This window comes from Nasonia vitripennis (assembly GCF_009193385.2).
Source record: "Nasonia vitripennis strain AsymCx chromosome 2 unlocalized genomic scaffold, Nvit_psr_1.1 chr2_random0004, whole genome shotgun sequence".
Classification (NCBI taxonomy): domain Eukaryota; kingdom Metazoa; phylum Arthropoda; class Insecta; order Hymenoptera; family Pteromalidae; genus Nasonia; species Nasonia vitripennis.
In genome coordinates, this window is record NW_022279610.1 from 1,377,231 (window position 1) to 1,395,086 (window position 17,856).

General features: G+C 35.2%; 1 protein-coding gene across 4 annotated transcripts in view; it reads left to right on the forward strand.

The window, feature by feature from the left end:
- Positions 1-2,051: 2,051 nt before the first annotated feature.
- Positions 2,052-17,856, forward strand: part of LOC100116705 (ran-binding protein 9) — a 303,718-nt gene continuing 287,913 nt past the window's right edge. For 2 of the 4 annotated variants that reach the window (XM_031923995.2, XM_031923996.2), the window contains exon 1: positions 2,080-2,616. In XM_031923995.2, coding sequence (XP_031779855.1) covers positions 2,421-2,616 — 196 coding nt within the window. In that variant the 5' untranslated portion in view covers positions 2,080-2,420. Of the gene's footprint in view, positions 2,617-17,856 lie in introns of all 4 variants that reach the window. The other 2 variants (XM_032601497.1, XM_031923993.2) reach the window with 2 other exon arrangements.

Here is a 17,856-nt window from a genome sequence, read left to right on the forward strand (position 1 = left end):
GGTAGTCTATAGCGAATAAATGCATTGATTGTCTATATATTTAGTTAGCAATTTTTGTTTATTGTTGAAGTTTTGATTTATTTAAGTTGCACAGAGATTATTTATTTTTGTAACAACCCCAGTAGAAATGAAAAATATGCCAAAATTTGTGTGCATTATGGCCCAGTTTGTCACGATATTGGCACAGTTTGGCATGACATAGGCACAGATTGGCACAGTTTAGCATGATTTAGGCACAGTTTGGCACAAATGAACACATTTTAGTATTCGGTATAAAATTTTATTTAAATAAAATTATTGGAAAATAAAAATTTTGGAGCTCACAACCAGAGTTTTGGTATTATTTTTGTTCACTAAGGTAAAGTTTATTTTCCAGTTAGATGCATCTACGCATGCGCGAGAATGACGTCACAGAAACTTACCCGAGTGGAAATTGGGTACGGCACGCCGTACTTGAAATCCGGTCCTGATCAGGTGAAACTTCAGGCTCCTGATCAAGCTTGTAATGATGCGCTAACCCGGCCCGGATTTGCTTGCCTAGATTTAGAAAACATGTAAACTGTAGCAGACTCCTACGATACAATTTATAGGTTTAATGTAATATTAAGGGTACAGTAGAGGACACCTGAAGTAACGTAAATCTTATGAGAATATAAAAGTAGTCCTAACCTATATGTGATTACAATAGCTTTGGTTTTATTAGGAAATATATTTTATGTGTTAACTCCGAAATAATTTGTTGTATGTGAAAAAATGAGTGAACGAAACAAGTTGAGAGTTCGCAATTATCGAATGAAGCAAAAGTTGAAAAAAGACATGCTTGAAAAAGAAGCTTCAGATAATGCAGTAGTGCCAAAGAAGATTTTGCATGTAGAGAGTAGTAAAATTCTAGTAGAGCAAGTTCAGGAAGTAGAAGACATAGAAAACATTGTTAAGAATAAAGAATCAGATACAGATGCACGTGTTACAGCATAGAAGTATAATAATGATGAATTAGTAGAATAGGCGAATCTTAGAAGATTTTCATCGGATGAAGAGACTGATTCTGGTGATAGTGATGAGGATTATTTAGATGCAGCTGAACAATTTATTGAGACAGATTTTGTAAAAGACTTGAAGAAATGGTTTTTTACGTTTACCATTCCTAATACTCATCTAGATGCTTTATTGAAAACATTGAAAGAAAGGAAATACAAAAATTATTTTTGACTCATGTATTTATATAAAAATATTCTTTATAAATAAGTATAATATTTTTCAGATGCAATGCAGAATGCATATAGTAAGAAGGGACAAACAGTGACAAATGCTGATTTACTGGGACTGATTGGAACTGTTATAAACAATGCTGCTGATTGGAATCGAGGTCGTGACAGCAGAAAAAGAACTCGGGATCAAGATAGTGATGGCAATGACGTTTAAAATATTAATAATTAAAATTTAACTATTTTTATATATTTCATTTACATATACGTTTTAATGTAATTTATGTTCTATAAATTGCTCATGACGTACTTAATAAATAAATTAACAAATAAATAGTTTAACGTTTGTACAACATTATTTGGCATTTATTATATTAGAGTAAGATGATAATAAGAAAATGATTTAGTATACTTCAGGATTTTATCCGGCCCGGATCCGGTACTGTAGTAGTCTATACAAGTAAACTTCAGGTAGGGTAAACTATGCATGATAAAGCCCGTAACATTGTCTGATTTGTCAATTTTTTTCTCTTCATATTCACTTTTTCTCGGGCCGGATTTGCGCATCATTACACCCGTGCTACGGCCCATACCCGATTCCTAGCTTGGCCCGGATCAGTACCCTAACTCTCCTGATTCGGCCCTGATCTTACCCGTAGGATTGATTCTAGTCGGGTACGGATCACAGCGCCGCCATACAGCGAAAAACTTTCTGTAAAAGTTTTCAGGATTTTCTTAACATTGCGTTAACATAATCTTCCTGGTATAACTTAGAGCAGCGACAAAAGCGCCCTCAAGCGGACCTTGGACGTCCGAATATTAATGTCAGAGATGTTCAGACTTCAGATGTTGTCATATTGCTTGTAGCTACGTTCAATTTTTTATATATTTTGATTTGATGTTCTGCAGCTCTGCTGGTAACTTAACTAGAAGTACTATAAAATATTTCAAACAAAAATATAAAAAAGAAAGGTACAGTAGAGAAAAATAGTTGTTTAAATAAAAATTAGCAAAATAATTTCGATAATTTTGGTTGTATGAAACTTAAAAATATTAATTTTTAGTTACTTATGTGTTTTTATGGATTGATTAAAATAGTATTATAAATAACAAGATAAAACAAAGTTAAGGAGGACAATAAATATCATTTAAATAGTGAAAGTTGAATTTCCATAGTTACTTATCAAGTAAGTGACTTCGAGATCAATAGAGAATATGGCAGAAAGCAATGAATGCGAGATTATAGAAACAACGCAATCAAATTTTGTACAAAACCAGTCAGTGGATCGATTAAAATTGCTTTATCCAATGGTTAATGAAGAAGAAACTCCTTTACCAAGGTCATGGAGTCCTAAAGATAAATATAATTATATAGGGCTATCACAAAACAATCTCCGTGTACACTATAAAGGTATTTTTTAATAATAGTCTGTATTTATTGACAGTAAAAATAAAATACTTTTGACAAATATCAAAAAGTTAATTAAGGTATCTTAATTTTCATTACGAGATAGATATAATTTAAAATTATAAAAGAAGAATAATTCTCTGGTTTTTTTATGAAAAATTGAAAATATTCTCTAGTTCCTATAGCAGTCTGCCAACCATCAATTATTGTTTATTTAGATAGTTGCAATTGCATAAATAGATTGGCTTTAAGATTCTGTAGGCATAATTATTTAACTCATTATTTGTAAGAAGAAAATATTGGGCAAACTATGTATTACTCTAGAATTGATGCAATAAGAACTAACCAAAACTAGAACTATTGCCATGACAGATAGATAAGGAATTACCCATTTGTCAACAATAACTGCAATATTTTTGAGATGATCAGCTTTAATCAGTTTCTACTAGATAAATTCACACATAAAGTATCTTTGACAGAAGTTATATTTTCTTGAAGTTACATGTCTCTAAATGACTAAGTAGGTTAGGTTTACATCTTAATTTTTAGAATTACATAAATTTTTAGTGCCACTTAGAAGCATGTCAGTTTTTCATAAAAAAGCCTATATAGTCACGAACATTTTTTCTCCTTTTATCTGTAACAAAATGTTTCGGGATCTTTCTTACCAAATAGACAATCCAAGTAAGTTTTGTTCAACATCTTATAACTGACTTGGGTTATTCAAGTCAATCAACCAAACGACTCCGTACGGCTTTATTGAATAATAAATTATAAATCCATTGGTTGCAAAATATTCTTTGGATTTTTCTACAGGTGGCATATTTTCGAAATTTAGCAAAATTACACCGATACGTCGTCTGCTCGTGCAGCATGAGCAAACACAAGAGGCTTGCGAAAGACATATGAATTGGGTGGAAACACTCCGACAAGTAAATGTCCCATGTTCAAGAATTTATAAATCATATTTTAATGGCATTCCAGTTTTCCACCACAGAAGGCAGAAACTGTAGGAAAATTTCTTCACCGTGGTACATGTTTTCCTCATTAAACTACAGCTTTATTATTTAATGTTGAGGTACTAGAATGCCATTAAAATATGATTTATAAATTCTTGAACATGGGACATTTACTTGTCGGAGTGTTTCCACCCAATTCATATGTCTTTCGCAAGCCTCTTGTGTTTGCTCATGCTGCACGAGCAGACGACGTATCGGTGTAATTTTGCATTATTTATTTAAACGCGTTAGAGTGTTATTTTGCTAAATTTCGAAAATATGCCACCTGTAGAAAAATCCAAAGAATATTTTGTAATTATTTAAAATGTTGGATTTGTGTGATTTAGCAATTTTTTCAAAAGTCATGTGATTTTGTAAACCTTGGTACACATCAAAGTTTCTGAAATTAGTTAATGCGTTTACAAAATTTCGTAATAATTTTTAATAAGAATCACTTTCTATTAATATATGGAGAAGCAGGTTATGGTGTAGGCATGCACTTTAATGTTTAAATGTTAATAATTATTTCAATCAAAATGTTTATGAGAAATAAAGAAAAGTACATTTAGCATCCAAATAAGTTTTTTTTATTTACACTTTTAACTTTTAGGCCTTGCATGATTTTTATCTTGTAGAGTTTAAGGGGTGGCTAGATCTAAAGGTCCGCAATATTGTATGCCACCACAGGATATTTTGTATTTCCAATGCCAAAAAAAAACTAAAAGACTTCTAGTTTTGGTAAAATAATTCTTTGAACTTAACACTACACTGCTGTACTCTATATATTATTTAAAACCTATTTATACCCCTACTGAAAAAAAAGCAGATGACAGTCGGCTGATTATCTGATAATCAGCTGATAATCTGCTGATAATCGTGTCAAAACGTCAGCTGATTATCAGGTGATATCAGCTTAATATTTGTATTTAAGCTAATAGTTACAAATATGCGTTTATATGAGATAAAATGCTAATGATAATCAGCTAACTTTTAGCTTTAATAAAAATATTAGGCTGATATAATCTAATAATCAGCTGGACATTTTGGCACGATTATCAGCTGATCATCAGCTGATTATCATATGATAACCAGCCAATTGTCATCTACCTTCTTTTAGTAGAGAACGCGACTCTTCTGAGCATCCAAATTTCCAGCAGTTTTTTTTGTAGGAATCTCTGCAAACTTTTTTTCATAAGGGATCATACACATTGAAATTTCGAGGCCGACAATAAAATTAGCAATCTCATTGGCTTTGCCATTACCCAAGGTACCTCTGTGACTGGGAAGCCAAACTAGTTGAATATTATTTTTATTTATTTATTTATGACCATATACATAAGCCTTTTAAAGGCTTCCTATAGAGGCAAACAAGTTGCCTGTACATAGGTATAGCACAATAATTATACAGATAGCTTTAAAATTAAAAACTAAAATTAATCTTTTCGTACTGTTCTTTCTTGTACTTATAACAGAAGTTAAACTAGTGTCTCTAATACATTTCATACTATTAGATTTCTTATGAAATCCTTTAATTTATTTTTTATAGTTACTTTTTTAACTGTTAAATCTTTGAAATCATTAGAGAGTAAATTGAAAATTTTTACAGCCATGTAGTAGCTGCTTTTCTTACTTCTAGATTTATTAATTTTTGGCAATGATATACTCTTTTTCCTAGTAGTTTTCGCATTTTTACTATAAATATCCCTTAGTTTCCCATAGTGATATGTTATTGTTTCAATTTGGAACAACTGCCTAACTGTTAGTGGGGAATTTTGTGCTTCAAAATGATTTCTGTTAATAATTTTTAATAACTTCTTTTGTACTCCTTGTATCGAGTACATACAATTGTTACACGCCCCACTTCAGGCAATTATTCCATAATTGACTAGGCCTTGGAAGAATGCATGATAGATCGTCATTAAGGTTTTTCTATCCATTATACTTTTAATTTTTGCAAAGACAAAAATTTAATATCTTGTTCTTTTTACAATGGAGTCAATGTGTATATTCCATTTCATATTGTAATCGAAATGTAACCCTAAATATTTATGGCTTTCAACCCTATTTGTAAAGTTGTCTCCAATTTTTAAATTTATATCCTCTGGAACACTATCACAGTAGTTGCCATAGGTTATGTATACAGTTTTATTTACATTTAACGATAGTTTATTTAACATCAGCCATTTGGCATCCTTGCTAAGATAAAAATTCATCTTGACCTGTGCTGCCGACCACGAGTCATCACTCGAGATGATGACTGTGTTGTCTGCATAAGACATTATAGAGTCTTTTAGCATATCAATCAGTAGGTCATTTACATATAGGATAAAAAATAAAGGACCTAATGGTATAACACGGACACTAGGCGATGTTGACGGCGTTATGGGCGAAAACTGGGGTGATTCTTGGTTACGCGGCCTCGTTAGTAACTTGACCGACGTTACTTCATGTGGCTCGTGATTTCGGCGGCCCGGTACCATCGAGATTGCTGATTCAGTTCCGGCGTCTCGGCGAGAGACCGGGAACTGGTCTGGTCTCCCGCATTGGCGTTTCCTCAACCACTGCGTAATGTCGCGTTCCGAGCACTCCCGCACTGTAACTCCCTTCTTACCGGCGAGGTGATGAGATACGGCTTCGCGTTGGTTTAATCGGCCCGACGTTCCTCGATTCGATCCTTTCGACGATCCATGATCGGAGGGGCTCGACCTACTCGCGCTACACTGACTATAATACGTTCGTTGACTTTGATACCGCCTACGTCGTCTACGTCTTCTTCGCTTTCTCAAGCTACCCTACTGAAAAAAATCAGATGACAATCAACTGATAATCAGCTGATAATCATGCCAAAACGGCAGCTGATTATCAGGTGATTTCGGCTCAGTATTTTTAATAAAGCTGATAGTTATAAATATGCGTTTATGTGAGATAAAATGTTGATGATAATCATGTGATAATCAGGTGATAATCATTCAAAATTTGTAACCTTTAATATATTTATTATAAGTTGTTTAAAATAAGTAAAATTTATAAATTTCAAATAATGAGGGCCAGTACTGGTGTTACCACCAGGATGATAACACGAAATCTCTAGCTGTGAGCTCCAAAATTTTTGTTTTTCAATAATTTAATTTAAACAAATTTTTTTTAACATAAGTCCATTAGCCTAAGACCTCTCAAATATTCTACTCAGGCCCTCCTGTAACCTACTATAATCTCTTGAAGATTTTACCACATTAAAATTTTTATATCGTCGGAGTGGATAGCTAGTTTTGCAAATTTCAGACACTATATTACATCATTTACGAAAATTGAGAATAGTAAAGGACCAAGATTCGAGCCTTGTGGAACCCCGGAGACTACACTGCTTTCAAGCATTGATCATTTCTAACTTTTACAGCTTGCGTAACAGAGCACCTATGATACATATACATTTAGTTTTCCGGAAGAGTAGGTAATGATTCACACTATCAAACGCTTTCGAGAAGTCAAGATAAATTGAATTTACCTGGCTTATAAGTCAGTAAAAGCTTGAGTTATGAAATTAGTAAATACAAGTAGGTTGATAACGTTGACCTCTTTTTTACAAAGCCTGTTTTTTATTAATAGTATCGACAAGAAAACTGCTAAGTTTAGAGGCAACCAAGGCATCAAGAATTTTGGGAATGCAGCTAATAATAGATATTGGTCTATAGTTCATTATGTCGTTCTTAAAGTATTCTTTGAAAATAGGGTTAACGAAGGACTTTTTCCAAACGCTTGGGAAAATTCCAGAGGACAAGAAGTCATTAAACAATTTCAATAGTGAATGTTTAATTCTGAAATACACCTTTTTACACAAAACGCTGGTATGCCACCCGGACCGAGTGTTGTGCTGTTTTTCAACCCATTCGTAACTGATTCTAGTTCATCCTTTGTGAATCTGGCCGATAGTATGAACTGCGAATCCCATCTACCGTCCAATCGTCCAGATGCTTAGTATGCAACGAGCAGAGCGCTCTCGAAAGGTTATCCGGTGGATACCTTCTCTCTCTTAATAATATAGTTTGCGATCTTCTGTATATTATGCATATATATATATATATATATATATATATATATATATATATATATATATATATATATATATATATATATGTCCCTGTTAACTCGTCTTCTTCATTCTACATCGTCCGGCTGTCTGCTTCCTGCAGCATCGTCCGGTCGTCTACTTTGAGCAGCATCGACTGGCCGTCCTCTGGACAGGCTCATCCCCGTCACCTACGTTCCTCTGCATCGGGTGAGGGAGTCTGGGCTCAACTCAGTTACCTACGTTCCTCAATATCGGTCTGAGGAGCACTTAAAGGTACTCAACCCTAGCTCCTACGTTCCTCTGCATCGGGCAGGGGAGTGAGAGCTCAACTCTGTGACCTACGTTCCCCTGCATCAGTCCGAGGAGCGTTTTGTATCTATTATCTAGTGGCATTCGTCTAGCAACAGTTTTACTCAGCTGTTTCGCCATGTTCTTCCCTTCTATTCTCTTCGTCATTTCTAACCTTCTTGATAATAGTCCTTACGTAATTGTTTACTGCGCACCAGCCATCTTTCGACGCTAGCATAGCTGTCATCATTGACTCAGGGGTCACCCTAGCCTGAAGGTACCGCTCGAGTCCCTCTCGTTCCATTTCGTATCGCGAACAGTTGCAGAAGAGATGTTCCACATCTTCTTTTGTTTCCAAACATACTGGGCAATTTGGATTATCCTCTATTTTGAAGTGGTGTAGGTAGACTCGAAAGCACCCATGTTCGCTCAAAAACTGCGTAAGGTAGTAATTCACTTCCCCGTGTCGTCTATTGGTCCAGCCAACAATACATGGTATGAGGCGGTGCGTCCATCGCCCATTTCCACTGGGGTCCCATCGTCTTTGCCACTCAGCTAGGGTTTGTTCCTTTGCGGATTTCCAAACTTCCTTTTGAGTATTGTCACCACGCCGGTTTTCTTCGTATATATTCTTTCGTTCTGTTGCTTGGAGGTCAATAGGCAGCATACTTGAAATAACGCACACTGCATCTTCTGATACTGTTCGGTAGGCAGAAGCGACCCGCAATGCACTTCTCCTATAAACTGTTGACAGCTTTCATGCATAGGACTTCGCCAACATAGCGTCCGCCCATATTGGGGCACTATATAACATAATTGATGTAGTTACACTGGCTAGGAGTAACCTCCGGCCCTGCGTTGGCCCACCTACATTTGGCATTAGTCGCGATAGTGCAGCACCGACTTTTGCTGTCTTATTGCTCGCCCTCTCAATATGCTGCTTAAACGTTAGTCTGGCGTCTATGGTGATTCCCAGGTACTTAATGGTCGGCTGAGAGTTTATTTCGTGTCCGTTCACTAACAGCGTTATTGTCTCTATTTTCTTTCTACTGGATATAATAATAGCCTCCGTTTTATGTTATATATTTATATATTTCCCTAACGTCCCTTCTTTGAGACATGAATTGTACAGGTCCACAAAGACATCGGGGCGTGCCTGTATAGCTTGTTTCAATGCAATATTAGGTATGCCATCCAGGCCTGGAGCCTTGTTGTTTCCAATTCTTTTGCATGCAGCCAGTAATTCCTCTGTGGTGATAGTTAAATTGATTTTGTCATTTGCCGGTTCAGGAATAGCTGTTACTTCCAGTTGAAGGGGAAACAGTGTGGTTCATCTCCATATCACCTGCGTCGCTGCATGCAGCAGTGGTCAGGTGATAAACCTCTGCGCTTTCTAAGTGAGTTTGGCCCCCCCCCCCCCCCAAACTCCATGGGGCCAGCGTCGACCACCGGAGCTTTCACCCGATCGGAATCGACGACGGGACTGGGCACTGTGGCTTGACCTGCTTGGGGTAGTAATGTTATTAACTCACTATCCCTGTTTGATTTATCTTCGGGGTTTCTTCCCCTAGCCTGTTTGGTCCGCGGAGCATATTTTATTTCTGCTCTACCCTTCGGCCGGTTGAGGAGACCTCGACGCGCCGATGAGCATTCCCCTATCCGCCACCCAGGGGACGCGCCACATACGGGGTATCGGCATCCCCGCGCGGGTGTGTGTGTGTGTGTACTTATGCGGACGCGGCTTCGCTACGGATACATATGTAGAAAAGAGGCTTTTTTGTCTGCATAAGTCTCTTTTCGCTAAAGCAATCATCACAAAATTATGCTGACGTCTGTATAATTTATTTATTCATTTAATTTTTACGGGCAAGGTTGCCCTTTTACAAAATTAATTTTTACATAATAAGAAAGACAATCAATGAAGCACAATCATTTCTATCGCTATATACGTAGTGGAATTATAATTTATTTATTATTTATTTTACTGCGTTATACCGCCATCGCAGATCGCTGTGAAAAAGAACTTTATTTCACAATTTATATCGTCTAAGTAAGTTACACTAGTGAATCGATGAATAGCTATGGTAGAGTAGGTAGAAAAGCAAAAACATTCGGTTTGAACTGTGTTATCCCAGAACATCCCCGAATATGAGAAGGTAACATATTCCATAGCCTACGCAACCTGGCCAGCGGGCTAAAAAAACTATGGTTTGATTTGATTGAAAACTCCGAGAGAACTCGGATTTCTGATAGCAATGGAGTTGTGCGCATGCTGAAGAGGTTTGCGAGGCTAGGGCAATCAACAAGGTCATTCATTATTTTGAATGCCAGAGCAGTCCTGCAACCGATGGACCTCAGCGACTTTAACCTAATTATTTCTTTTCATGCCAGGCTCATCGTTATGGTCCGCCCAGTCCATTGGGTTTTTATCTTTGAATGCTACATATCATATAAGCTTGTGGAAGACGGATTCTAAGATTGATTTATTAGACTCAGTGTAGGGGGCCATATGACAGAGCCGTAGCACAGGACATGAGCGTTTGATGATACGTAATCTACATGATTTGAAAATAAGAGCGATGAGTTCATTATTATTCTCAAGTCACGAATCGAACCCAATCTATCCAAGGTTTGACCATCCACCGAGTAAACGAAGACAAATGGATGACCATGTTTATTGAAAGAGAGAATGTGGCATTTACCAAGATTAATGGTCAATCCATTCATCCTCGACCACTCCATAATCCGGTGAAGATCACTTTGCAGCCTTGAAGAGTCCATAGGGCATGTTATTTTTGAGTACAGCTTAACGTCGTCGGCAAATATTAAAAATTTTGATGTTTTTATTATGCTAGCTATATCATTGATAAAGTAAATGAACAAAATCGGGCCTAGGTGAGATCCCTGTGGTACACCGGAAAGTACTCTTACCGGATGAGATAATGCGGTACCAATTATCACTGACTGAGTTCTCATTGTTAAGTAAAATTCCAACCACTTATACAAACTGTCCCTAATACCTGAATTCCAAAGCTTCTAGAGCAGCCTCTTGTGATTTACAGAGTCCAAGGCTTTTCTAAAATCAAAGTACAGCGAGTCGACCTGGTAGCAGTACACCATTTTGGACGTAGTTCGGCGAATTTACTAAAGATGATAGGAAATTGTGGACATCCTTCTTTAAAAGTTCGATGCAATACTTTAATATCACATAGTAGCAATCTTTTTGGAACATACTGAGTTTCAACATTTTCGTTAATTTTAACTACATCTTTCTTATTCGGCATAACTTGACTGTTAATATCAGATTCATAAAATTTGTTTACCTATTTAATTGTAATTTCAGGTAAACTTCATCTTTCAAATCTCTCGCCTTTTTTTGCAATTCTTAAAGAGACATTAAACTCTGATTCAATATCGCGTAATATCCAGCATTTAGGTGCTATTGTCAAAATAGAAACTATCAATGGATCATTTGGAGGTAAAGAAGATAACTTACTTTTCAGACCATCCAACATTGTTCTAGTTGAGCTTCTCTCGACAGACGAATTCTCTTATTTTGTGGTCTTTCATTTTCTTCCTCACTCGGCTCATTTAGAGAGTTATTCGATAAATTAAAATTTACAGAAGAGTACGACGTTCTACAAGAAGAACAAATCATAGCTGTTTCAATTATATCTGAATAATCTAACAAACATTTTTTTGAAACTTTGCGAAGACCTTTACCTCTATGTCCATTAATATTAAATGGATTAATACATCTGTCAACGTGAACTGTTGGAAAAGAATGCTTTGCAGTAGACTCAGACATTATAATATTTTAGATGCTTCAATTAATCATGGACAAGTATACAAAAGCTATATCAGCTTAAAAGTTAATTGTGTCTGCTTCAAACTAATTTTTCTGTCATTAAAAATACCATGTGGAAAGTAACAGCTAATAAATTTTGTAGAATTTGAAACAAAACTAAAATATACAGAAAGATTCTGGACTACAACAGTATACAAAATAATATTATTTTAAATATACTTGAAATCAAAATTTAATAAATGAGAATAACAAGATGAAGTTGTTTCGATGAGAAGGTTTCGTAACTTATATTTCCAAATAAACATACATAGCAACGAAGTATCAAAATATTATCATAGTTTGATAAAACTCGTTTTATGCGAAACATATTTTAAATGTAATAGTTAAGCAATTCCTACAATAGGTAACATAATTTAGAAATATTTTTATATTTTTTATTATGAAAATTCTGACTAGAAAAATATGTTTACCGCAAGAGAAGCGAGACCGAACGTGCAGGAACGTGCTATGAAATTATCTTTTAACTTGTATTCGTTTTTTTAACAAAAATGATAATGCTATTTATCTCTTGAAAAAAAATTAAGTAAAGTAAACTAACTTTACTATATGTCATAATATTAAAATTAAAATATAATTAAATATTTTGATATTTTTTACAATAAAAATTCTCATTAGCAAGTATCAAAATATTACCAAATTTTGATAGTATTAAGTATACTGCAAACATAATATCTTATAGGCAATAATAATGATAAAATAAATAATAAATATGTTTAGTGAATGTTTTAATGTAGCCCTAATATGAAATGGTTCTAAAAACATTTTAAAAACTTTTAATACCACACTTTGAAACGCTGGAATGAAAGTTTAAGAAATATTGGAAAAACGATAAATAAACAATCAAATGTCCACACTTTTTGGATTTTATTAATTTGATAAAACGTTTATTTAATGTTATAAAGTTGTACACTCTAAATTGTTATAAAATTCTAATAAAAATAGTTAATCAATATAACAGATTGTTTGTATTTAGACTATGCTTTACAGTTTTTTACAGAATCATACACTTTTTACATTTTTTTTTATATTTATTTTTATTATTATATTATTACATTGTTTTGCAGTTAATAACATTTCTAAATTTGATAAATTTTAAAAATGTTATAAATTGCACAAAAATACAAAATTAGAAAAGATGTTTGATTGCACAAAATGTGAAATACGTAAAAAAAATATAAAATATAAAAGGGTAGAAATCTGTAAAATCTTGTAAAGCATGCTTCTTTACGGTTCTCTACTATTTTTAGTATAATTTTATAGCTAAACAGCTAAATTTCTTTTTTATTTTGGTAATTTGTAGAATATCCCAACTAAGGCTTTTCGGAATAAATTCAATTACAACGCGGGCTTTGTTCTGATTATTTATGAAGTTTAGTAATATTTGGTCATTATGAACGCCATATGGAATTGACGTAATCGAGTTAATTAAATCAATAAATTTTCTAAAATGACAGGTATTTCATTCATTTTCCAAAAGGAATCAGTCCATTTCATCTATTTATTTCTTTGAATCCATGAATCAGTATACACGACCAAAAATGTTTTTAACAGGTATAAAGTAAAGGTACGTCCATCTAATTATTTAGGTTTTAAAGGCATTTGGTTTTAATCGAATGTACCTAACTAATAGAAACCAAAAGAAATAAGCTTCGTGTTCAAATTCAGTGGCTTAAAATTCATAAAAATAGCCTTCCTCAATGATTTTCCTCTAGACGTAGATTTCTTAACCGCGTAAAACAGACATTTTGGGTGGTTTTTTGAGGTTAGGGACGAGCGCTTGAGGTATCAGTAAAAAGACGGCCGGTTTCGTGTTCAGCAGCACAAAATACATAAAAATACTCTCTGTCAATAATTTTCCTCCTGTCGATCACAGGATAAACCTCTCAACTGCGTGAAAAAGCAATTTTGGGGGGTGTTTTTTCGGGTTAGGGACGAACGCTTGAGGTATCGGTAAAAAATACCGTCGGATTCTTGTTCAGCAGCTCAAAATACATGAAAATAGTCGTTGCTTAGAATTTTTCTGAGCCCTTGTGATTGGATAGGATCCCAGAAAAATGGTTTGTATCTTTTCTAGGATCGTAGAAAAATCACTTGACTTTTCTGGGATTCTAGAAAAATCTGTTGTGATTCTTCTAGGATCCTGGAAAAATCTGTATTTATTTTTTTAGGATCCTTCGTTTTTTGAGTGTCTGGGCAGTCTAAGGCGCGTTTGGGGAAAATAATTCACTTAAAAATTGATTGACAGCAAAGTATGATTTAATTAACTTTGTATATCAAACCTGATAACAAATTTTTTGCTAAATGTACAGATGACATAACATAGATCAATGTTAATGCTGATATATATTCAGTTTTGCAAAATTCCGAAATTGTTGGTGATTTATATAAATAATTTTTTATAAACAGTTGTAATCGACAAAAGAAAAAAAACGTGTATTTTTTTTGGTTATGCAAAGGATGACGCAGTTCATTTCTCGATATCTCTGCCAGGTTTCACATGGTATTTGGCATGGTCAATGCCCCCTTCCAAGAGTGAGATTGTTTATAGGTATTTTACACTAACAAATTGAACTCGGACAAAACGTTAAATAAATTTTTGTCGTGTTGTTGCCCGTAGAATCGATATCTGCATTCAGTTTTGCAAAATTCCGAAATTTTGGATAATTTGTTTAAATAATTTTTCATAAACAATTGTAATCGACAAAAGAAAAAACACGGGTCCTTTTTTTGGTTATGCAAAGGATAGCGTAGCTCGTTTCTCGATATCTCCGCCAGATTTTGCCTGGTTTTTAATGGGTTAATAAAATGAAAAACCGATTTTTTCCCCATTATGCTACGTAAAAACAAAAAGATCGATCATCAACATGTATTAGAGGCTACAGGTCATACAACAACGCCGCAATTGTTATTATAAGAAAGAGTGGCGGACCAGGTTTATTTATAATTGTAACATATAATCAAAAATAAGAAGAATGAAAATTAATTTTAAAACAATTTCCGAAAAAATGGAATAAACTATATATTTTAAATGTCATTAGCAGTAGAAGTTCGACGTTAATTCAGTACTTTTAATCATCTGTTACGTCCTGATTACCCTTTATAGAATAGTCAAAACGTAATGATATGAGTAGTGGCAAAGGTTTTAATAAATGTTAATCGGCGCCTAACACTCACACTGTTAGTAAATAAATAAGAAGAACTTACCTTTGAGTACTGCGATGTCCAGTCTACAGAATGCAGATTCAAGTTCGTACTAGATAGGTAGGATTTGGTTGTAAAGAAATTTTAAAACACGAATTTTATTCCACTGTAACTCTATTGTTTATTCAGCTAACTATATAAAATTCTCTTACAATATTATTCACTTTTAACAGAGACGAAATGCGATTTTATATTTATAATTGAAGCTGCTTTTGTAAATAATGTATCGCCAATTGTCGAACCGACACGTACTGAGCCCACGACTGACTACGAACTGCTCGTTTGAGCGCGTGTAAAGCTTTTTAAAACCTTCGTTCGTAACGTAATTTTTGCAATATTTACAAACTTAAAATTACGGAAAATGTATACATTAAAAGTAGCGCTCGCTTACAACGTCACGAATTGTTGATTGATCATTTCGCTGATTCGACACTGACATGCATTCGACCGCAAAAATAGTTAATTGTACGACAAGGAGAGAAAATAAGGTTATTTCAAGCCTCGGACGTCGAAGATGCAGACGAATTATTAGAAAAACACGTCACGAGTGCTCAAATCACAGCTATAAATTGTCTGAATGTGCCCTCTCCCCCCCCCCCCTTCGTTTTTCCATACTGCTTTTTTGACAAGTGCGGCTAAAGACTGGCACGTCCAAAATACTAACGAAGACTAATAGGTTTTGTTTCTAGCTGCGAAGAGTAGCACAGTTCGAGCTTTTTCCGCGAAGACTAGCACTTTTTACAACTTTGCCGCGAAGACTTCGGGGCTTTATGTTTCAACAATTGATGATATTTAATAACGCCAAAGCGGTATTTATTTATTTATTTATTTATTTATTTAAAAATATATACAAAAATTATTAAAATATCATGTTTTTCTCATACTACGAAGAACATCAGTTTGCTACTGATTTTCGCGGAAAATAGTAAAAAGTGCTAGTCTTCGCGTCGAATAACGAAATATATTTGGTTCCAATTCTGAAATATAATACTTTCGCATTTCTGGGTGTGCGCAAATATTTTTCAAATTTCTATAGCTACAAAAAATGAAAAATACCAAATTTAGAAAAAAATTTTAAATTAGACTAAGTTGGAGTAGTTGAAGATAATGATTCCATCCCCTATGCTCCGAATGTGAAACTGTTTGACACTCTGTGTGCGAAATTCGATTTCTTCTAGCTACGTAGCGTGCGCAAAATGCCTGATAATCACATTAGTGCACGAAATTTTGAATTTTCAATTTCGCGCACAACGTGTGCGAAACTCTTAAGTTCGCTCAGGCTCATCCGCTTTTAACAACGTACATTCGCTTTTTTGTCACCCTCGCTACGCTCATGCGACGATTACCTACTTTGCGCACTCGTATATAGTATATTATTTTTTTAAATCTGAATTCCGCGCACTATTGTGAAAATGACTCATTTTGCGCATGCTACGCAACTAGGAAAAATAGAATTTCGCACACAAAGTGCCAAAAAATACTATACGGTACTCGTGCGCGAATGCGATCATCTTAGTCGTTTTTTTGTCACTCTCACTACTATTTCTGTTGCACATAATAGTATTTTATTTCATACTCCAACCAAGGTGATTATGTTTTACTGGATTGATTAAGAAAAAAAGAACATTGAAAAAATTCATATTTGCCCCGCTCATTTTGCTTTTGCCCCGTAATGAAGTTTGCGGCAAAAAAATATGCTACATTTGCACTTATTTTTAGGGGCAAAAAGTGGCTTCTTGGTCTAGGTGTGGAATAAGACGATATTGAGTGTTGCAAAAGTCATTAATTTATCTCGTATTTCTAACTAATACATTAATTTTAAATTGCTAAATAATGTAAGAAAAAAGTTGTACGCAATATACCTGTGAGTAGAGAGGGGCAAGCTCAGGAGACAGGTAGGGGAGGTAAAAAGAGGGGAGGGGTGGCGCCGTGGCTCCTCGGGGCAAGTCTAGTTGGGCCCCTCTGGTGGGAGGTGATGTAAGAGCGTCGCACGTGCGGAGGCCCGTCCCCGGTGGGGGGTACTGCAGGGCCCGTGTGGGTACAGTTATCGCACCCGCGCTACAAGAGGTCATTTGCACAATGAAAAGGACAATAAGTGCGTTTATCTGTTGGCTAGCTACGACATGCGCATTGATCCTTTTTTTTATATAGCATACCGAGCTATGTAAGTGGCGTGAAAGCAATGAGCTGCAGCAGAATTTTTTTTCCTACAGGATGTTTAGAGGGATCGAGCCTTTTTTTGACAAGGTGAAATTTTGTGTGATTTGGAGGAAAGCTGCGAGAAAAAGCCGTGAAAGAAAGCGTGACTTTGGCTGACTCGTGCTCTCTTGCTTATGCCTGTAATTTTCTAAAAGATAATTTGATAGGTCTTATAAGCAACGAAGGTTATGTGCGTGCCGATAGACATAGCCAAAAGGCCGTAGAGTGGTTGTTATGGGTTGAGCAGCAGGTAGTCAGGGAAATCATTCATGCCGGGCGTGGACGGGAATACACCCTTTTTGGTCGCATAAAAATTGATGGGTTTTTAGCCGATCTTCAAAATCCAGAAACCGGTATAGTGTACCAGTTTCATGGATGTTATTTTCATGGCTGTCCGATCTGCTATCCAACGAGGCGTGATGCGCCTCTTCTAGATCGGACTACTCTCAATCAAAAGTATGAGAGTACCCTAGCAATTTTAGCTAAAATACGATCAAATGGTTTTATTTTAGTTGAAATGTAGGAGCATGACTTTAATTCGAATGTAGCTACTTTAAACGTCTTTAAGCGCTTAATTAAAAATCACCCGATCGCGCAGAATGAAATTCTCAATCCGCGAG